Source organism: Rhinolophus sinicus, linkage group LG14, assembly GCF_036562045.2.
Source record: "Rhinolophus sinicus isolate RSC01 linkage group LG14, ASM3656204v1, whole genome shotgun sequence".
NCBI lineage: Eukaryota > Metazoa > Chordata > Mammalia > Chiroptera > Rhinolophidae > Rhinolophus > Rhinolophus sinicus.
In genome coordinates, this window is record NC_133763.1 from 44,677,029 (window position 1) to 44,700,993 (window position 23,965).

General features: G+C 37.7%; 1 protein-coding gene across 2 annotated transcripts in view; it reads left to right on the plus strand.

The window, feature by feature from the left end:
- The window catches only part of MAGI3 (membrane associated guanylate kinase, WW and PDZ domain containing 3), a 190,468-nt gene that overhangs the window by 130,276 nt on the left and 36,227 nt on the right, over positions 1-23,965 (plus strand). For both annotated transcript variants that reach the window (XM_019730392.2, XM_019730393.2), the window contains exons 4-7: positions 1,903-2,112; positions 6,912-7,086; positions 10,224-10,303; positions 22,027-22,084. In XM_019730392.2, coding sequence (XP_019585951.2) covers positions 1,903-2,112; positions 6,912-7,086; positions 10,224-10,303; positions 22,027-22,084 — 523 coding nt within the window. The remainder of the gene's footprint in view (positions 1-1,902; positions 2,113-6,911; positions 7,087-10,223; positions 10,304-22,026; positions 22,085-23,965) is intronic.

Below are 23,965 nucleotides of genomic sequence, written 5' to 3' on the forward strand. Positions count from 1 at the left end.
ATGTAAGTTTAAAATATTGAATAGTTGATAGTTCTATTACAAAAATGAAAAAAGCCTTCAGAAAGAAAAAAGAGAAAAAGGAAAGCTCGAAAGCAGCGTCAAAAAGACAAACAACTTCCTGTTCATCACAATAGTCAGGGTTTCGCAAACCTTGTAATTTTATACCTTGCAATCTTGATATTTCCCAACAACTCAAGAAAAATATATCTAATTTGCTTATAAGCAGTGCTTGTTATTAAAACCAATATTATTTTTTTTTAAATAAGGAAACTGCAGAATTAATGAAGTCCTAAAATCTTACTAATGATTTTGGATAACAATCACAAAATCCTGATTTTTTTTTTCTAATTTTCACCCTAGAAAAAAGTTACACTTCCTAGATTAGATAAAAATTACTAAGAATGCACACTAAAATGTGTTTCTAGTGAAACTAACATTCTTAGAAAAAGTGGATTTTTTATTTTCCTTGCAGTACATCCAGATTCCTTGATAGTGGGATTATTGGACATAATGCAGGAAACAATGAGATCTTAGAGCATACTTTTCCTACACCAAACCTCAGTTTGGAGCACTTCTGTGCCCACTGCCCCAGAGGAGTGTGAACTGCGTTTTCATTGGTTCCTTGCTTTCCTTACGGGCCAGAAAGTTTGCTTAGTCTGTTTTAATATGAATCTTTGCATCCATCTCCATGACAGGAGTAACTCCATTTGAAACATGGATTTGAAAGCAAGGGGATAGTTGAGTGAGAGAGAGGGTAAGATGTAGTTGAAAAGCTTTTTAGTTTAATTTCATTGCTTTGTCTTGAGTATTAAAATGACAGTACCACCTAAACTCAAATTTCCAAAGAGCTCATCTTAATGTTTTCCCTCTCAAAGTATGCGTGACTTAAGGTAAACTGTTATTTGTAGCTTTGCCCTCAGTGTTATGGTGAACAACCAATGTTTTTTTTTTCATCTCGGAAAAATAACCCATTATATACCCAATTAATTTATCTTATGTGAATGAGCATCTTAATTACCTCCCTAGAAGATGTAATTATAAAAACAATAATGAAAGAAGATCATGCGTATTTTATTCCTCTAACCGTGTTTATTTTTCTATCACATTAGCATAGTGATTGATGGAAAGTCAAAACTAATAAAGTGGCGAGACCTACTGAGCGCTTTCCCATTGTATTTGGCTGCCTAGTGAGACCTACATTACAAGTTGAGAAGATACTCAATTATCATTCTATTCTGGAACATTTATTTGTACTGAAAACATTACTGATACTCAAGACTTAACATGTCAAAGTATTTTTTACTTTCCTAAGAGTAAACCCACATTGAATTATGCTGATCATGTCTATTTTTTCAACAAATTGTCAGATAATATAATTAGAATGCTCAGGAAGACTTTTAAAAAATCACTTTTACATAAACAGCCTACATTTCAACGTGGACTGGTTAATTCTTAGCTTTATCCTTCGCTCACATATTTCCGCATTTTACCAAAATAGTTCATTGTGTTACATATCAGAACAAAATTATTTTCGTTTTCTTCTCCTTTACTCCCACTTTTTATGCCAGTTAGTCTTACACGAGAGCATTAATACATTTAAATTCACAAATTAGGCCCTACTTTAGAACCCATGCAAAGCAAGCCCTGTTGGAATAAATAACGTGTGTGTGTGTGTGTGTGTGTGTGTGTGTGTGTGTGTGTAAAGGGCACTTGAAAAAGTACATTTTTTGCTCTTTCTACCTCCTCCTCTCCCAATAAGTGTTTTGTCTTCCTTTTGGCCAATGGTGGGGATTTAGAAACGTTAGCAGAAGATAACGGGGCAGAGACATACACTAGGTCATGTTGTTCTGACTCTCAATTCAACATCAGTACTTCCAGCTGCTGCTATTTTGCTCTCTTCAGGAAATTTCTACGGAACGCCCAAGCCTCCCGCAGAACCCAGCCCTTTCCAGCCTGACCCTGTCGATCAGGTCCTCTTTGACCATGAGTTTGACACAGAATCCCAAAGGAAACGAACTACATCTGTCAGCAAGATGGAGAGAATGGACAGCTCTCTTCCTGAAGAAGAAGAAGATGAGGACAGAGAAGCAATAAACGGCACAGGAAATGCAGGTTTGTACACAGATGAACGACTCATCTTCCTGGTGCACTTTCATATGAACCGAACTGGAAGCAGTAAGAATTTTCACAAGGCGTATATAGAGCAAGTGATGGGATTCCAGTATTTTTTTTTTTTTTGTAAAGGTTTTATGTGGAACAGTGTATCTCGATCAATCATCTTGTAAGCTGAAATGAGTTGCCCCAAGGGGCAATTTTGATAAATCAATAATAAGCTATCACTGGTAATAACATAAGATGCCATTACTCTACTGCTTAAAAGATTTGAGGTTCATTTCTGACGCTGCAATCTTACCTAAGTCCTACTTTACAGGATGTGAACAAAATGTAGACGTGTTAAGATACAACCTTCAACCAAAACCAAGTACAGGGGTTTGGTAACATGCTAGCAAACATCATCTGAAAGGTCTGTTAGCCGTACTTTGAGTTTAAAACCAGAATTGACTCGAAGAAATTTCTGAACTTGACTCAGATTTTTCATTAAATGCAAAACCAACAGAAATTTAGTGGTGGAGAATCTTCTCCTTTTGAATACCCCTAAATAATGTAATTGCTTGGGGGATCCTAACTGTGAGTCTGAGTAGGAAACCGCAGAATCCCAGCAGAACTTATTCCAGGGCTATTTATTATAATAATTCCACTCAAAACACTACAATATACGCTTCGGAAGGCTCAGAAGCTTTACTTTGTTTTGTTCATTGTTGTCTTACTTGCACCATAAGCAGTGCTTGGCACGTAGTTAGAACTGAAAAAGTATTTTATTGATACCCAGTAAATGAATGAATTTGATCACATCCCCACGTTTGCAGAATCCATTACCATCTCATTTTCCAAAAGCGTCCTGATGTTTTTCTTCATGAATTACTGAAGTTTGCTGTACATATTGTATTTATTGTTTTAATACATTCATTGGTTGTGTCCCCCTCCAGAGTGTGGGTCGTTTTATAGTCCTAATGCCGTGTTTCCCCCCAAAAAAAAGACCTAAACTGGAAAATAAGCCCTACCATGATTTTTCAGGAGGACACCTCCTGAACACAAGCCCTAATGCGTCTTCTGCAGCAAAAATTAATATAAGACCCGGTCTTATTTTCGAGGAAACACGGTATGTCACATAGTTATACTACATAATATGTTTGATATTTAATGAATTGACCCCAGTATATTTAGGTGAAAACAGGCCTGAAAAGGTTCAGGTGAATTCACACCTAATTTTTTAGAGGTTGTTAAGGGAAATCATGTGGAACCAAGTCTGTTAATATTTTTAAATGCTTAGAGACCATGGGATTAGAGACCATGAATCTGCCCCAATGTGGGGATTTATATGTTCTTCATTTGAGGGACAAGAGCATGTGGGGTTTTTTGGTTTTGTTTGTTTTGTTTTTCACTCCTGAGGCAGAGCCTTCAGTGACCACTGCAATTGCCTTAGAGGTCAGCCTATGTGTGATCCCTGTAGTTCATGCTTGTCATGTAAGCTAGTTGTTAAGCCAGATGTTGTATCCTCTTTGATGTTAATATCTAAAGGGAGTGTATTCAAGAGTGCATGGGAGACAGTTTGTATACTAGCCCTTCTGTATAGACACCACAGGACACTTCCATTGGAATATATATGTCTTTTCAAGAGAAAATAGAATATTTTAATGAAAAATAATAAAAGACATGACTAAAAGCCAGTGGCCTTGTCTGAATAAGTACTACCCATAGTTAATTTATTCAAAGCTGGGGGACTGTGCTTGTGTATTGCTTTGGGGAACTAGAATCTCTGCCTTGAAAATGAGAAAATTGTTGGGGATGGAAATGGCGAGAGGATAGGTAGAGATTTATTTGTGGCCAAAGTTTGCAATTTTTACAATAGAGTGGCAGAGAAGAGGACTTTGAAAGAAGTGAGGGAGTAAGCTCAAATTATTTGGAACAGCATTGCAGCCAGAAGGAATGGTAAGTACAAATGCACTGAGGTGGGAACATGTCAGAAATATTCGGACAACAGCAAGGAGACTAGTGCGGTTGGATACAATATGGACAATACCTTATATGGAATTGGAGCAGAATGATGGAATGGAATGGAGTGGAATAGAATGAAAACCAATGAGGTCAGATAATGATTGGGGTGGTGGTAGTGGAAATGCATAGTATTAATAATTGGATCTTTTAGAAAAGAATTTTGCTTTTTATTCTGAGATGAGAAACCATTATAGGGCTTTGAGTAGGGGAGTAACTTGATAGAACAGGTTTTAACTGGCTCATTCTGGCTACTATATTGAGAATAGGCAGTAGGATCAATGGACATAAGTGGGGATACTAGTTAGGAGGTTATTGCAATAATTTAAGTAAGAAGTGGCGGTTTGGACCCTGTGAAAGCGTGAGAGGTAAAGAGGGGCTGAGCCAGTAACATTTGCTGACAGACTGGGTATGAGGTATGAGAGAGCAGACTCAAAGCGCATTCCCGGTGATTTAACTGGAAGAATGGAGTTGCATTTGTTGAGATGAGAAAGATTTTAAGAGGAGTCAGTTTGGGTTGGGAAAGGGTAGTAGGAGCCCAAGTCGGGATATTGAGGTTTGAGGTGTCCGTTAGACGTCCAAATGGAAAGGCCAGGTTTTGAAGTTGGACTTAGAAGTGTACGTTCTGGTCTGAAAATACATGTTTGGACATCATCAGCTTATAGCTTGTACAGCAGTGACACTGAATGAGAGCTCACCAAGAGAGTGAGTATAGAAAGAGAAAAGAAAAGGGGCAGGATGGAACCCTGAGAAGGCAGCCTAACATATGGCGATCAGGGAGCCTGGGGAAAGCCAGTGAGACACAAGGAGCAGCAGCGTGAGAGTGCAGTGTCCTGGCAGCCAGGGGACGAGAGGGATCAACCGTGTCAGATGCTACTGACCGCTCACACCAGGTGGGCTCTGAGAAGGGATCCTTGCAGTTCGCTACATGGAGGTGATTGGTGACCTTAATAAGGACAGATTTATTGATGAGCGATCCAAAGCCTTGTTGGAGTGAGTTCCAGAGATAAATGGAATACGGAAGTGGAGGTTGCAAGGACACACTCTTGCAAGGAGGTTTGGTGTAAACAGGAGAGAAATGGGGCGGTGGTTAGAGGGGAAAGAGAATTGTGTATTTTGAACGAATGAAAACACGGCTTGTGTTTGAATATGCTCTCAGATTAGGGAAGATTGGTGATGCAAGAGGGAGTGAGAATTGCTGTAGGCAAGAGGCGATGGGATGTAATTTATAATTGGAGAGGTGGCCTTCATCTGGAAGCACAGACAGTTCCTCTATAACAGAAGATGGAGTAAGTGGGCACAGTTGCTGTGTAGATGTGATGATGGGACTTTGTGGAAGTCCCTTCTGCTTGCTTCTGTTTTCCCAGTGAAGTAGGAAACAAGGACATCAAATGAGATTAGGAATAAGGGAGAAGTAATAGAAGACTGAAAGTGATGGAAAGTATGAAATAGTTATCTAGGAGAGTGTGAGAGTGAGTGGACTAAAGAAATGTCCTGTGATTGTCATCCATCAGTAAGGACCCCCTGGAGGTTAGTGATCAGTGTTGTCCGTTTTCAGCTGCTTGTGCCGGTGTAGAATAGCTGGAGAGGAAGATGAAAGCAGAATTATGGTTCAGCCAGGCAAGTATGATGAAGTAAGGTTGCGACAAAGGGATCGGGAGAACTTTCACGGGAGCCATTATAGCGGTTGGTCATGGAATTGATGTTGGGTGAGTAGGGGAATGAGGACACGGCTAGGGCATGGCTGGGGTGAGGAACAGCAGTAGGATTCACGGATTATAGAGCTTCGTTGGATAAGAGATGGCGGGAGTGGAAATACTCTAAGGAATGCTATGTAATGCTATCTGAGGCCTCTGTGAGGTTCTCTGATTCTGAGGCATTGGCTGCAGTTTGGAGTTATTGCAGTTGTTTGTCTTTTAAATTCTACAAACAAGTTTTAAGTGCATGAATTGTGAACTCCCTAGGCAGTGTCTGAATTTTAGTATTCTTACCTGCATGGTGGACTTTGGAACTCTAAGAGGATTTTAATATCGCCAACAGAGAATTATATTTAACAATAGGAAGGCTACTGAATGTAATTTTTAAAAATCAGTGTTATTTTAAAGGCCTGTGTTAAATGTGTATGAGGCAGCTTGGTACAGCAGACCAAGTAGACCACTTTGATTTGAACCTGGGCTTTGCTATTTCTGAGCTGTGTAACCTTGACTAAATTAACTTAATCTCACTGTGCCTTAGTTTCCTCATCTGTAAAATGGGACTAGTAATAATATGTACTAACAAGGCTGCTGTGAGGATTATGAGTGTATGTATGTATGTATATGTGTAATATATATTATGCATATAACATGTATAATATATGTATATAATACATAATATACATATTGTATACATGTTATATATACATGTTATATATGTTATATGTAATATATATATATATATATATATATATATATATCTTAAAATAGAGTCTGGCACATAAAAAACTGTGTAAGTGCTGCTATGGCTGTCGTTAATATTCTATTGATATATACTCAACATATACTGAATTGATGCCAGTGTTGTTTTTGTTTCTTTCCCAGACTAGTATCAGAGATGCTGTATAGGGTTAATGTCGCTTAACAAATGAAAAAAAAAAAAAATCCAATATGTATATTCGTTTTCTCAAAAACTACAGAAGAATGTGGACACAAGAGATGAGGAAATTTGCAGTCAATATTTGGCATTTTGTTAGATACAAAGAGGGCTGTTTGAAGAGAATGTAAGTTTATCTACTTTTCATACTGTTTTGTTTTGAATAGACAACAGAGAGAGGCATTCTGAGTTATCTGATTGGATGAAGACCATCCCGAGTTACAACCAAACAAGTAGCTCCATGGACTTCAGAAATTATATGATGAGAGACGAGAATCTGGAACCTCTGCCCAAAAACTGGGAAATGGCCTACACTGACACGGGGATGATCTACTTCATTGAGTAAGCAAGTGTGTGTGCCTGTTCTACCGTGCCCTGTCACTGTGAGGCTTGGCGTACAGCGTTTGTTTTACTTGTGTTTTACCTCTTTTCTCAAGGCTGCCATTTCCTTTTTCTTTCTTTAAAAATGTTTTTCATACACATTATGTCCAATTCTTAATCTGACTTTTTCTCTGGATGGTATTTCATTTTTTTTTGGACTTACGTAAAGGAATAGTGTATTTGACCTCTGGTTTTATAAACACAAGAGGATTAAAAACAGATTTATCACTGATAATGAAAAATGTAAGGAATAAGGAGAGTTTTTTTTGTGTGTTTTTTTTTAACATTTGGGCATATTTTCCAACTTAATGAGCATTTCAAGAACTATCATCATTTGATGGGGTATATTTCTTTCCTGAACTAAATAGTTTCGGTCATAGAATTTGGGTTTGATATATTCAGGCAATAAATATAGTTAAATAATATAGAAGGAAAATATCACTGATCCTTAGAGTAACTGATGTAATCTAAACTCACAAAAACTATATTTTATAGAGAAACACTATTAATATATTTACAGAGATATAGAATACCACATGTAGTCCATCAACCTGAGAATTGCGTGCATCTGAGAATAATATATATAAATAATGTATTAGAGGTTTCATTATGCAGTATTTTTATATTCTCATGCAGCTGTAATTCTCATTCTTAAACTCATTTGCCCAGAAGGAGAATATGAATGTAGTGAAGTTACAGAATATAATAATTAAAATATTGAGGGCTGAGCATATACTCAGAAATGAATTAGGGGTGCGAGACCTGAATGTGTTTCCTCAACTGGCCCCAAATTCCACGTCCTTTCCATAGAGCAAGCATCTTGTACCAAGTGATATTCTAGTATTTAAAAGACATCGATTTTGTATGCATAGTGTTCTTGTTTTTCACCATATGTGGTGAATTGATAATGTTATACATTTGTATAAACATTAATCACCAGGGTTATACACAACAGACAAAACCACGTATACTCTTCTCCATGGACAATTTAAGATGTTTTTCAAGCGTAATTTAGACTTTTGACTTCCATGCTGACTTTAGGACTAAGCCCCTAAGTAAGATGTAGAGTCACTCAAAGTGGGTAGAATATCTTTAGAAGCAGATTATGAGACATTGAGTCTGACAGTGCCTCACCCTGCAAGCAGGGATACATTAGTAAATTATGGGGTGGGGAATTTATACAAGAAATGTCTTTATAGGTGAACAATTTTAAAGTGGATTAAAGGCCTAAATGTAAGATCTGAAACTATAAAACTCCTAGAAAAAAGCAGGGGAAAAACTTCATGATATTGAATTTCGCAATGATTTCTTGGCTATGACACCAAAAGCACAGGTAACAAAAGCGAACATAGAGAAATGGGACTATGTCAAACTTAAAAACATGTGCAAAGGGAAACAATCAACAGTGAAAAAGCAACCTGCAGGACAGGAGAAAACATTTGCAAACCATAAACCTCATAAGGGATTAATATCCAGAATATAGTTGAATATTATTTGCTGCTAGATAAAGCTCTCTTGTTTGCTATAGCTAATGTGTTTGCTCTGTGTTACTGCTGCTGTAAGGAAAAAAATATTAATATTGTTTATAGTCTTGAGCTATTATGGTTTTGGTATAGCCCCTGTGGACATTTCTTTACCTTGGGAAGTACTGGGTAAAATCCTAGTGGATTTCCTGTATCTGCTAACTAAGCAGTAAAAATTTTGGATCATTGAAACCAAAGTTAAGCTTTTCTAAAGTAGCAATTCTGAATTTGGTTTAATAAGATATGTCCATGATTTTTTTCCCCCTAACGATCTGCATGTATGCTAGGCCTCTTTTGAGTCCTAATTCTTTTCATTTTGCTATCAGCATTTAACCGGTTTTAGTTTGGGGAAATTATCTCTGACAGAATGGGTAACACAGACTTTTTAAAAACAATCTCAATTTCTCCTACTTGGATTATCCATTGTTCAGCATGCAGAGAGTGTTTCTGCCATAGTTTAACTAGCATCATACCTGGCAGTGTGTGAGAAGGGGCTGCATAGCTCGCTCTGGCAGTAGCTCAGGAATTAATAAAGGTATAGAAGATAGGATTAATTCCCTGAAACCATATAGACTTCATTTCCTAACAGTGGTCAATGTAGAGATTAGTGAGTTAATCTCATATTCAAGACACCAAGAAAAGACAATTTGTTCACATTGTTACTCTCACACCACTTTGATAATAACTTCAGTTTACATTTTGTTGCTTCCATGAGTTTTCCTTTCTTTACTATCCTCTTATTTCAGATACTTAAACTATAACACTGTCTACCCAGCAGTGTGATAGTTTTGTTGCAGCAATGGTATCTACTGCGTGGTGACCTGGTCTGAAATTGATTGTGACCTCTAATGAAATGAAACAGACACTGCTCTTTGAAAGCATCTGTGGCCTACTTCATAAAAAGGGGTGTGGGGGTATCTTTTTGTTCTGCCCTTTTTTTTCTATTAAATATGTGGTCCATACCGACAAAAACTTAGTTTCATAGCGTTGAGTTTAATTATGCCCAATATTTTTACTTGAATGTTGCAGAAACCCTTCATAACTTTTTAGTTAACTCTACATTATTTTATTTTAAAGAACCCCTGTGAGTCCAGAGTCTCCATCTGATTGTTTATTCATCTCTGTATGCCCAGCCCCCAGTACAGTGTCCACACACCACAGGGACTCAAGAAATACAGTGGTTTTTGAAGGGAAGGAGGAAGGAATTCAGTCAGCCAACCAGCAAGGTTTTCAATGCAGCGTTTTCTGCCAGATAACGCACAGTACGGGGCTGTGTGCTCATCCTTTGAAACATTTTAACTACTTAAATAAGTGTTATTCAATACTTGGCATCTTACGCCTTCTTCAGAGTCTTCGTTCTCAAATTAGTGCCTCTAGCATTACCTTCCCTTTGTGGTAGTTTTGAAGTAACAGACTGAGAACAGTAGGATTATTGAATCAGAGGTAAGCAGACGAAGCCTGCAGGAGATAAATATGCGAACATCATATACCTTTTAGTCACTTTTAATCTTTGCTTTTGAAATATTTATCTCCCTCTTTATTTTACTGTTTCTAATTGGAGTCTTTATTCTGCAGCCACAATACCAAAACAACCACCTGGCTGGATCCTCGTCTTTGTAAGAAAGCCAAACCCCCTGAAGACTGTGAAGATGGAGGTAGATTCAGAAACCTTTTTTACCATCCTTACTTCATCCCTTCCTCTTCCCACTTAGATAATGAGTTTTCCAAAATCCTGAACATACTATAATGTGCATAAGCACATAAGCGGTGGGTAGATACCCTCATCAATTGGTTCTGGTAATTATCTCATTGCATCTAATTTTATGAGAGACTGTATTTCTATTTTTGAGGACTATGCAATTAAATCCCTTTCTAAAAAAATATTAACAAATATACATTTGCCTCCTCCCCCTTTACATTTTTAAGTTTTAAAGACAAGCTTTAAAAATTGCAAATAAATATTTTAAATTTGGTGCATTCTCAACCATGGATAGCCCATCATACCTGGTGAGCCTTCAAAAATATATTTAATAGCACTAGGATAGATATACTAGTATCTATTGCTAATCCTTAGCCATTTAGAGCAGCATTAGAAACTCAGTGAAAGTCTTTAATAAACCCCCTCACCCCCACACAATTTTTACTACTTAGAAAAATTCTCTAAGAATCAGTAGATAATAATGTTTATGTGTCTGATATATTATAGATTCTGTTTAATGGTATATAGCCTTACAAATAAGTATAGAATTTACCCCAACCAAAATTGTTTGCTATGCTTTCTTGAATCTAGGGTGCAGGTGAAAAAAATTTGCATTCATTTGGTATCACTCATCAGAAATTATTTACCTTGGTTAAAAAAATAAGTGGCTTAGAATGAAGTTCAGTTAGTCCTCCTGTGGGTTGAACTCCAATCTATATTTTAGTAAAATAAATAAATAAATAGCATTTGCACGTATTTTGTTCAGCATGATTGCAATATTGAGGATTTTTTTAGTAAAAACAATTGGAAAATGGAATTGTTTGAAATTCTATTTGCGAGGATAGTTTTTAAAAATTGGATACCATGGCGCAAACCTACTGAAAGATGTGCGGGTCCTAGATACTGAAAACCACAAAGCATCATGAAAGAAATTGATGAAGACCCGAAGCAATTGAAGAGGTGTACTATGTTTATAGATTGGGTGGCACAGCATTGCTCATGATGTCCATGCTCTCTAAATCGACATTCAGATAACGTGCAGTCCCAATCAAAATCCTAAAAGTCGGTTTTGAAGAAATTGACAAGCTGATTCTAACGTTAATATGTAAATACAAAGGCTCTAGTTAGCCAAACAATCGTAAAAAAGGACAAAGGTGAAGGACCTAGGCTGCCATATTTGAAGACTTACGATAAAGCGACAGTAATCAAGACAGTGTGGTTTTGGCATAAGGATGAACAAATAGATCGATGGAATAGTATGAGACTCTATTAGGTTGGTGCGAAAGTAATTGCCGTTTCTGCAATTGTTTTTAACCTTTTAAACCACAATTACTTTTGCACCAACCTAATAGAAATAGATGCACACATATGTGATTACTTAATTTGCAGCCAAGGTGCCAAGTCAACTCAATGAGGGGAGAAAGATCTCTTTAAGAAATGGTGCTGAAACAACGGGCTGTTCGTAAGGAAAAATGAACATCAGCTATTTCTCACTCCATACCCAAAACTTAATTTCAGATGTATCAAAGACCTAATCATAAAAGGTAGAAGCCTAAAGCTTTTAGAAGAAAACTTGGAGTATCTTCATGACTCTGGGACTAGCAAAGACGGGAGAAACGGTCACCCTTGTACATTGCTGTGCAGAATGTAAAACGGCACACCTGCTTTGGAAACAGTCTGACAGTTTCTTGAAAGGTTAAATATAAATTTGCCCTATCACCTAGCAGTTCCACTCCTAGCTATTTACCCAAGAGGAATGAAAACATATGTCTACACAAGACTTGCATGTAAATATTCATAGGAGCACCATTCATAATAGCTAAAAAGTGGAAACAAGCCAAATGCCCGTCAACTAATGAAAAGATAAATAAAATGTGGTTTAAGCATACAATGGAATACTATTCGTCAATAAAAAGAAGTGAAATACTATACCTGCCACAACATAAACGAGCCTCAAAAACCTTACACTGAGTGAAAGAAACTAGACACACAAGACCAGCTATTGCACAATTCCATTTATATGAAATGTCCAGAATAGACAAATCACAAGGTAGGTTAGTGGTTGCTTGGTGCTGAGGATGGGAAAGAGATGAACAGTAAACGGCATGAGGGATCTTATTGGGGTGATGGAAATGTTTTAAAACTGGATTGGATGTTGGTTGCATAACTCAGTAAATTAAAATTTTTGAATTGCACACTGAAAACAGATACATTTTATGATATTTAAATCATGCCTCAATAAAGTGGTTTTCTTAGATGGACTAAAAACTCGAATAGACAGTTCCCAAGAGAAGATAAAAGAATAGCCAACAAGAGCGTGACAAGGTACTTATCGTGAGACATCACTACAGTGAGATGCCATGTACACTCCTTGTAGTGGCTTAAGACAAATACACTGACAAGACCAACGACTGGTGACATTGGAGAGCAACTGGACATTTTACTTGTTGGTGGGGATGTAAAATTATGTGAACACTTTTGAGAACTTTTGGCAGTTTCCTATGAGGTCTTGTCTCAAGAGAGATGAAAACATATGTTCCCCAAAAGAGTTTACCTGAATGATCATGACAGCCTTATTCATAATAGCTCAAACCTAGAAATAGCCCAGACATTCATCCACAGGAAAATGGATAAACAATTTGTGGTATATTCGTGCAATGAAATAGTGCTCCTCAATAAAAGGAAAGAACTGTTGATAACATTCAACAACATGGGTGAATCTCCAAAACATTGTTGAATAAAAGAAGTCAGACACAAAAGAATAGGTACTCAATTATCCACTATTTGAAGTTTGAGCACAGATAACCTCATCAATGTTGACAGAAGTCAGAAAATGAGGGCTGAGGAGGGAAGTGGGGTGAATTGAAATAATTCTCTGGAATGATGGTTATATTCTCCTTTTTGGGCTAGCAGTTACGCAGACACATACGATTGCCAAAACTCATGTTTTATAATTGAACAAGCACTTAACGTTGATTTTTTGGAGGTGCACTTAAGATCTGTGCATTTTATGGTCTGTAAATTATACCTCAAGAAATAATTTTTAAAATCATTTTTATAATGTACTTCCCTTGTCTGTCAGGCTTTCAACAGTAAGTTCTTTATTGTGAAACCAACCCTTGTAAACTAGAATGTATAATACTATAGGATTTGACTTTTTCAATTGTGAATGTGGTATTAGTCTTCCCAGGCTAAGATTGCTGGTATCCAGTCTTTTTCCTGGCCACTAATTGTTTCAACTCAATTCTCTGCTGTTTGCTGTTTTCCCTTGTAGAGTGTCTTTATTTTCATAGATTTAACTATCAATTTACTGTAATCGGGTCTCTTATCTAAATATCTAGTGCTGTCCTCTGGTCTAAATTTTATTTCTGTATTTCCTACTGACTTGCTTTTTATGGTCCTACTCAGCATTCAAATAAGCATATTTAACACTAGATGTAACATTTTTCTCCTGAAGTTACCCATCCCTCTTTCCGTCATTGATTCCATCCTTATAATCATCTGGGCCCAAATCCTTGCAGTCCTGTTTGCTTCTTCCTCTCCTCTTGCTGTATTACCTGTATAGTTTCCAGTCCCTGTTACTCTTTCTTTTCTCTATACTTTGCCAATATATTGCTATGAAAAATTTCCAACATATAGGCAAACTGATAGAATTTTCCAGGCAATACATATATGCCCACCACTGAGATATGACAAGGAATATTTTGCTATATGTATTTGCTTTTTCATATAGCTACCTGTCCACCTATCCTTCTCTCTATTTCTCTAATCATCACACACTTGGATTATTCTTAGACTTTTTTCCTACAGTTACTGCTCCAATATATCCCTGATATCAGTGGTCTCCAAAATGTTGGCACTCAAACTGTCTATTGGTGTACAGGAAGAAAGTGCTAGAACTTATTTTTCATAATGTTTCCACTGGGAAAAAAAAGGAAGTTAAGCTTCTCTACTATTTTATATACACATTGGCAGTGACATTCTTACTCGTTCTGTATGTCAGACACGCACTATCCAAGAGCGTCTTGAGGGAAGAATGGACATGGCACCCTCACCCTTATCGAAGGCACTATGAGGTTTTGCAGTTACTTGTGCCCAGTTAAGTGGATTTAAAGACTATGTTACATAGATTTTCATCCACACAAAATTAAAATGTGGCTTAAAAATATTTCTGCAAAGAGTACCGATTCGTTGTAAGAAACAAATGTGCCTATGAAAGTACTTGGCACAGTGCCTAGTAAGTTATCATATTATCTAATATTGTATCCATAAATTTTTGACTAAAGAAACACAGTTTCTGTCAATTAGACAGTAGTTCTGTATTATAAGAAAAGTTTTTTTTAAAGGTAGAGGAAGTTTAAAACACATAAAAATCTCAGCTGGCTGTCTCAATATCAAATCGTCAATCTGTCACTGATCTCTAGATCTAGGGTCACTCATGCTCCCATATGGTAGAAACTGAGGATAGTAAACAAATGAGGAAATAGAAAAAGAACTAACAGCACATTCCTCAGTGACATCCATACAATTACGCAAGCCCAAGCTAACCGGAAGAGAATGGCAGAGCTGACAGTTTTTATGTGACTTTTTTAAACCACACTGAGGTAAAATAGTAATAATTGTTTTTTTGTCTTCATTTCCTTTATAAATTTGTATTTTGTGTGTGCTTTATTAAGTACATAGTAGTAGAGTAGTCCATATATATGTGTGAATAAATATATCTTAGAAGTACATGTTCAGCTTTTTTACTGAAAAGGCTGTATGATCAAAACACTTTTGCTACATTGCTTGTTAATCTTTCCAAAATATAACTGCCTTCATACCTCTTTCTTGCTCAGATATTTATAATGGCTTCCTGCTGTCAGCCGAATAAAGTCTAGACTCCTTGGTGAAGTATTGACAATTTTTTGTAATTGAACCATAGTCTGTATTTCTTTTTCAAATTGTTTTCATGTCATAAATATAACATTTTTGTCTTTGCCTTTGCTGCATGCTCATTTATCTTCTGGGAACCAGTCTTGTTCCCTTGTTCCTTCTGAGCTCAAATCTGAAGTGTAATTTCTTTGTTGCCTCCTCTGTCATTCTCTTCTGGGTCAAAATTAAGTATTCTCTCCTCTGTGCTCAGTAGAACCATATGACATATATTTATTGTAGCACTAACTATACTGCATTGTAACTAGATACCTGTACTCTATAACACAGTTTTAGAGCAACAGTTTTTGGGTTTTTTTTAAAGATTTTATTGGGGAAGGGGAACAGGACTTTATTGGGGAACAGTGTGTACTTCCAGGACTTTTTTTCCAAGTCAAGTTGTTGTCCTTTCAGTCTTAGTTGTGGAGGGCGCAGCTCAGCTCCAGGTCCAGTTGTCATTGCTAGTTGCAGGGGGCGCTGCCCACCATGCCTTGCGGGACTCGAACCAGTAACCTTGTGATTGAGAGGACGCGCTCCAACCAACTGAGCCATCTGGCAGGCAGCTCAGCTCAAGGTGCTGTGTTCAATCTTAGTTGCAGAGGGCACTGCCCACCATCCCTTGCACATTAGAGCTGATTGTCCGTCTAGGTCTTATTTTCGGGGCAACACGGTAATCCAGCTTATTCCTGTTGTCCCAGAATAATTATTAATAGTGCCATCTTTTCTCTCAAAAGTGGACAGTACATTATACAGTCATCCTATTATAGCTTTCTGAAGATAGAGCAAGCAAAATTGCATGTATTCTTCTAGGCGTGTTTAAACCTTTTAAGAGAAGGGCTGCTCTCCTGTCCCCACACTGGGCATGCCTTTCTCATATCACCAGTACTGACCTGTGGTGGGGAACCCACAATGTGGAACCTTGATCGAGCCTTTTATGCGCAGCCAACCTTTACCCCTTTTGCAGTGTACTTTGTTTCCTCCCCGAACAGGAGCAAATAGCCCTCCAATAGGTAACTCCATACTACACTGTATGTGACTTACGCTGGTATTCCCCACAGTGCTTTGCATGAGTAAGTGCTCAAACGGGGATAATATTTTAAGGAAAGTTTTCAGTTAAGATATTCTTTGCATTCTGCCAAACATTTAAGATCTTCTAGAAAAACCTTACAGTTTCTAAAACTTAGCCTATCTTCCTCAGTCTTCTGATGTTCAGAACCCAGCTGTGTCTTTATACTGATGTAGCTGGTGGTGTAATCGATGGACTTATTTATCTTTCATTCAAATAAAATAGTGTTTTGGTTGAATAGTTATCTTAACTATACATTAGGAATCCATTTTATTCTCAACTCACCCCTTTTCTAATTAAAGAAATTAAATTTTTACTAACGGCATTTTTACTAAAATGAAGTGAATGTTGATGACAGTTTGGAGCTTAGAGAATAATACAAGAAAATCGTCGACTGAATTAGAGTTCCACAATGAAAAAAACAATGGGAATTCATATATTCCAACAAATAAAATCCTATTTTGTATAGAAGAAAGAAAGATAAATTCATGGCTGTAGAACCAACCAGCTATTTGATATGCCAGAAATGGTTCTGCCTTTTGAATCAACTTTCTGGGAGGAATGCTTTAGCTTCTAACAGAAAAAATATGGTTAGGTCTTTCCTGTTTCAAAAATAAACACACTTTCTCTTGACCTGACTCCTCCCCATAGTTCTCATACTATTTTTTTCACAGCCAAGTTTCAAAAAAATAACAATAACTGCTTAAGAACGACACCTCTTGTTTTATTCAGTACTGCAACATGCTGACTTGCCCTCTATCTTCTCAGTGAAACTGCTTTTCTTAAGGTTACCTACCAATAACGGCCTGATTGCCAAATTTGGTGGACTGTTTTCAGCTCTTATCTTGACTCCTGATGGCTTTACAAGGCCCTTATTAGTGTTGATCATGCTCTCCCTCCTATTCTGTCTTTTGAAACCATTCATTCCCCTTAACTTCATACTTTTTGCACCTTCTCCTTAAATTATTAACTCTCCTGTCCTCTTCTCCACCTTTTCCTAGTCACAATTCGTCTAGGTAACCCTGTCTAGTGCATGGTTTTAACTGCAGTGTCTCTCCAATCCTTACCTTCCTGCATTTTCTCTTCTGAGGACCAGATTCATCTTTCTGAGAGATTGTTAGATATCGCCACCAGGATGTTGCACGGGCCCCTCAAATGTAACCCTTCCCCAACTGAGCTAAATCTGCGTATCTTCCGTTCCGCCCTCAGCAAATGACATCCCCTACTCCCAGTTCCTTGAGCTAAAAACTAGTTACCATCCTCAACTTTTTCTATCCTCTTCATTGCAGTTAAACCAAGTTCTGTCAGTCGTGACTTTAAAACACCTATCATCTCTTGAGTGTCTAATGGTGATACTATGTTTCCCCGAAAATAAGATATAGCCGGACAATCAGCTCTAATGCGTCTTTTGGAGCAAAAATTAATATAAGACCCGGTTTTATATAAGACCAGGTATATTATATTATTTTATTATATTATATTATATTATATTATATTATATTATATTATATTATATTATATTATACCCAGTCTTGTATTATGTAAGACCAGGTCTTATATTATAGTAAAATAAGACCGGGTCTTATGGTAAATTTTGCTCCAAAAGACGCGTTGGAACTGATTGTCCAGCTAGGTCTTATTTTCGGGGAAACATGGTAGGCACTAGACTAGGCATTTCTTGCATATTATCTATTTCCTAAATGCCTTTAAATGCAAATTAACACCTTCTTCCTATTCCCATAGCTATGTTCATTGCAGGTATTTAATACATATTTGATGAACTTTTTTATTTGTATCATTTTCATGCCAGCAGAGCCATTAACCTAGGATGACCTTGGCCTCCTCCCCTCTTTTCCTCCCTCAGTCTTCGCTTAGTCATTGAGTCTAATTACTTTGACTTCCTTCTTATCTCTATACGCCATTCTTTCTTTGCAGTCGCATTACCACTGCCTTAGCCCAGCCTTCCTAATTTCTTATCTAGGCCATTAATGCTTTCCTTACTTGCCGGCCTTTTATTCGCACTCCACTCCATCTGTCTCATCTTCTATTACTGTTGCCCATGACCTTTCTCAAACTTCAATGTAATCATGTCGTAGCCCGGCTTAATCAGTTCCATCATCATCAAAATAAAGATCAGACCTCTTCACACGGCACTCCAGAAAGGTGATTCGGTGCTTGTTTGTAAGACAAGCACCCTGCATACAACCTTCACTTCAACCCTGTCACGTTATTTGTAATTACTGACGACTCCAGGCGTTCTTCACATCTCAGTGCCCTTTGGTCTGTCTGGATCCGCCCTCTCTCCAGCCCCAGCTCATCCTTCAAGACTGCTCAAACATTGGCCTTTTCTAGAAGGCTCTCCTCATAGCTACTCTGACCAGGCGATGGGGGTCATTCCTCAGTGCTGCCCTCCCCCAAAAGCTTGTGTTTATCTTCACAATGTCTTTTATCTCTTCTCTCTTCTTCCTGTTCAGACTATGAACTCCTTGAGGTCGAGATCTGTGTCTTGTTTCTAATTTTTATTTTTGCATAAGGAAGAAGGAGAGAGGGGGTAGAGGAGGAAGGGAGGGGGGAAAAGGGAGTAAAAGTGAATGAATTGAACCACTGGGTAGTGTATAAGATTGCTAGGTATGTTAGTCTTGCTTTTATTACCTTCATTTAAATGGACAAATAACAACCACTTCTTTACCTGTGTTAATCGGCCCAGGGAAAAACTAGCTAAGGTATCACTGGTCAATGTTTAAAGTGATTACTTAAAGTAATCCACAAGGTAAATTACCAATTTGTTTACTCTCCTGAAGAAAGGGCCTCACTTTATCTGTTGGCTGCTAATTGCTTTAAGTGCCAACTGAAATGCTGAATTGATTTCCAGGTTAACCGTGAAATATATTTATGTTGAGCTTTTATCCTTATTAAGTATTAATATATCCTCTTCAGTGAATTTTTCAGATAGCAAATAGAATTTTTCAACTATCTTTATAGTTCCTTCGATTCTCCAAACTTTTCTAAAGACAAAATGTAAATTCAAGTGCAGTTACAGAATTCATCCCATGCCTCACCAACATTTCCCATGCTAGTTCAAGGAAATTTCCATTACAGGGGAAAAAAATCTCTTTTGTGGAAGATCCTTACTGCTAATGCTTTGGTAATATCATTATAGAACATTTTTTACAGGTATAATCCAACAGGTACTCGCACCCATGTAACAGGTGCTTGGTCATAATACGTTGTGCCTACTTAATTGGCAATTGTTTGCTTCGTGACTGTGGGGGATCAAAGTGAATTGACGTGTATCTTGGTTCTTCTCAGTTGTTTTATTCTGTTTTCGCCCCGTAGTTGCTTTTCAACTGTTCTCATCTTTCCACCTCAGACATTTCAACCAGGTCCTTCAAAGGAAAACCACACAAACCCACCAAGCTTCAAAACCACCAATCAATAATATATCCACAGGCAGAAAAATATGCTGGAGGAAAGGGGTAGTGGTGATTCAGAGCTTTTCATCAAGAGCCTAGTCATCTATTCTTTTATTCCGAATGTGGAGCAATAATTTTTATTAGAACATAAGAATTTATATAATTTGTTAGGTTCATTATATTGGAATTTTTACTTAAAAAGTTGATACACCATAACTGCAGCTAAATGATATAAAGTTAATAAATATACCCTAAGCCTATTTACCTTCTGGTAGACATCCTTTGTGTGTGTGCACACATGTGTACATGTTTCCGCGTAGTGTACAACTGTGGGTTTTTAAAATATTCCTTCTTGCGAGGCTCCTATATGTAATTGACAGCACTGAAACCACTTGTTAGAGACATTCCTGCCAAGTGAATCCGTGTCTGACTAATCAAATGAATCTTCAGAAGTCTTACCTTGGAAAACAGAGTGGGAGAGAAGAGAGGATTCTTTCTTAATAGGGTCAGTTTATGTTGAAAGGAACAGTTTACGTTGGATAAACCTTCAGTTTTTCAGGTTATATGCTATTGGTCAGTTACTTGCAATAAACAATATATAATAATCCAAGTAAGCTATTCTTTGTTACTATATACAAATATGGATTCAACCCAAGGCCCTGTGGTAATTAAGTAAATTTCCCTTGAGGTACTCAGATCAAGTTAATGCAAGGGAAAGTAGGTATTTTCTTCGGTTTCAAGCAAATCTGGGTTACCCACTTTAAATGGCAAAAATCCAAGGCTAGACTTTCCTTTGGGGAAAAGTGGGTCAGAATATGACAGAAATAATTGACAAGTCTTGTGTATAATGGTGAAAATTTTAACAACCAGCCACTTCTTCTATTGTACTGCAGGGTAAGTGTGTCTCACGTCAGCATTATCAAGCTTTTAAAAAGAAATACAGTAGCTCCCTCTCTTATCCACGGTTTCACTTTCCATGGTTTCGGTTACCTGTGAGCAGCCATGGTCCAAACATATTAAATGGAAAATCCCAGAAATAAACAATTCATAAGTTTTAAATTGTGCATCCTGCCGAGTGGTGTGATGAAATCTCTCGTCGTCCCGCTCCGTCCTGCCTCGGATGTGAATCATCTGTTTGTCGTTTACCCACGCTGTATGAGTTGTAATTAAAAAAAAAAATTCCATGAATGCTGCTGCCAAGTCCCATTATTTGTAATTACTGTAATGGAAACGCGAGGATCTTCAATACGGGAAGCGACGCATTGAACCTTAGTAACTGTGGGACAAGTTTCAACTTGTTTGGTGCAGTCAGTCGGGTGTGAGCTACGGTTGAGAGAAGGTGTGTTTTAAAGTGTGCTGTAAATCATCCTCCATCATGACAATACTCCATGTCACACAGCACTTCTGGTATATGGCAATTTCTGTGAAATAAAAACATGACAGTGTATCCTCATTCCCGTTATTCACCGGGTCTGGCACCATGAGACTTCTGGCTCTTCCCCAAAGTCAAAATGATTCAGGACATCGAGGCAGCCACGACAGCGCAACTAAAGATACTCACGAAAGAGGACTTCCAGAACTGCTTCAGAAAGTGGCAAGAATGGTGGGATAAATGTGTTCGAAGCGAGGGGGAGTATTTTGAGGGGGATTAACGGCAATGCATCTGTTACTGTAATAAATTTTTAAAAATTTAAACATTCACTGTGTTTATTGATCACACCTTGTATATGCTACTGGCCCATTAGTCACTTTGTAGACATCTAGGTTATCAGATCAGTTGTATCGGTATCATAGTGTTTGTGTTCAGCCGACCCTTATTTTACTTAATACTCCAAAGTGCAAGAGTAGTGATTCTGGCAATTCAGATGTGCAAAACAGCAGCCATAAAGGAAAAAAACGCGGTATAAATAGGGTTTGGTACTATCCATGGTTTCAGGCATGCACTGGGAGTCCCTATCCCCTAAGGATAGGGGTGACTGTTCTATGCCAGATGATTTTTTTTAAATAATTAGCATTTTTACAGCTTGTGATTCAGATAAACACCTTTGAGTTTAATGTGGTCTTTTGTTCTGAGCTTCTCATTACTTGCTGAGACACTCACTGGCTCTTGAAGAAGCCACTCAGACTCCAACTGTGTTTGTTCTTTGAAAGTGAGCCCTCAGCTTTCGATTTGTCTTCCCAAATATTAACCAAATGAAATAAAACATTTAAACTCACTCATTGGCGAATTCTTTTCTGTTGGTTTTGAATCTGTCCTTTCACTCAATTCTTTTCCTTTTTTTTTTACAGAACTTCCTTATGGCTGGGAGAAAATAGAGGACCCTCAGTATGGGACATACTATGTTGAGTAAGTCTGTTACCTCAGTGAATAGTCTCCCCAATGTTTTTCTTTCGCTATACAGCACTAGGGAATACCGAATACGGCTCTTTATGCTTGTGCAACCCAGCTTTCAAGTTTTTTCACGAGGGGAATGAGAAGTTAGGGGCCTGAGCATTTACTTCATGACTCCAGGCTTCCTGGAAGTTGCCTTTGAAGTAAATATAGAGAGCTAGAGGGAAGTTGCCCAGGTGATTAATAGCTGGAGATGTTAGCATTGCTACTCCAGCCTCTAAAGAGAGAAGTACTAGACGGAAAACTGTGAAATGAGGGCAGTGGACTACACAAATTAGTAAGGTCACTTCCAACACTGCAGCTATGTGGTTCTGAAAGCAATGAAAGAAGTTTAGGGACAGTGTACCATATGATCCAGAGTTTTGATGTATATGATTAAAAGTGTTCTCTCTTTTAAGGAGTTAATCAACGAAAACATAGTAATTTGGAGGGAGAGTGAAAGTTGCTTCTTACACAGCTGTTATGGCTAAATTTAAACATAAATATATGTTGCCTAGAGCATCAAACACCTGCCTATGTTAGCCAGAGAAATTAGGATAATATCAACATCTAATTTTTCATTCCCTTGTCTTCATTTGTCTTATTGCTACATTGTTTTGACCGTTGGGGTTGCTTTCTTTTCAAATGCTATAGGTAGAATTTTGACCTCTGGCATCTAGTACCAGGCAAATAATTGCATCAGAAATGTTACTATTTACCTGGAAACTAGGAGTCTGAACCTACTGCCTAGCTAGTGAAGGCAAAATGATAATTAGCAACCATGAGAGTCTTCTAGTTTTATGATTGTTTATTAATTTTTCGTCACTCGGCATAAACATGCCACTTCCTGTTATTTATTCCTAAAGTAAGTATCTCTGACACCTGTTGTTACCCTAGTCTTTATTCTAAAGTGTAGGTTGTTCCTTAAGTCACTGTGTTTAGAGAGATTTTTGGAATGATTTCTTAAAATCTAACTTGAACCCTAAGAAAACAACTCAGCTAGTTTGACACTTAGGTGTATAACTTCACAGTGCCATTATTTTGGTTCCTTTGAAAGGCTATGCTAATTTTATTTCCACTGTGCTGTTTAATATCTTGCTGATACTGTGATGGGAAAAGTATACTCTTTGCTTCTTTTTTTTCTAAAACCTATTTACTTAAAAGAAAGGAACAACCATTTTTTTCAAGTCAAAGGAATATTTGAAGGCCAACTGAAAAGGTTGTGTGAGATTCCCCCACCCCCGCCCCCCACCCCCCGTAGTTTAGTCTGTTTAAATTGGGCTTTGATCAGCTACTGTGTGCCGTGGACACTGCTGAACATTTCTGAGATAATGATTCTCATTCTCTTGTTGTCCATTCCATGTGAATTTGAATACACAGTCAAAAGGTGAAAGTCATTTGCCTGTTATAAAATCTTGGCCTAAATGATCTGGTTCTCATTCAGCAAGGCTATCATATGGAAGCAACTTCCGGGCAATTCCTGAAGTGACCCCACCCCCAGTTGTCATGGAGGTGTGTGACATAGTGCCTGCCTTCGAAGCCACGACAGCGACAGGATTCTGTATGATCATCCCCAGAACACGCTCAGTTTACAGGACGGTCATTTGTTAGATGAAGAACAAGCAGGCTGTACCCAAGATGCTCATTAGTATGGAGTCAGCTGAGCTGTGGAATGTGGCTGGATTCCCAGATTAGTTAGGTTTTGAATCTCAACCACAGTAATCTGCAGTGAGTTTACTGATGGAGATAAAAAGCTGTTACTGGAATGGCTACTCTTTGGCTCCCTAAGTTTTGTCAAACCAGATGGCGTGGTGATTGCTTTTGGCAGGAACCTTGGGGTAGTGACACCAACAGCAA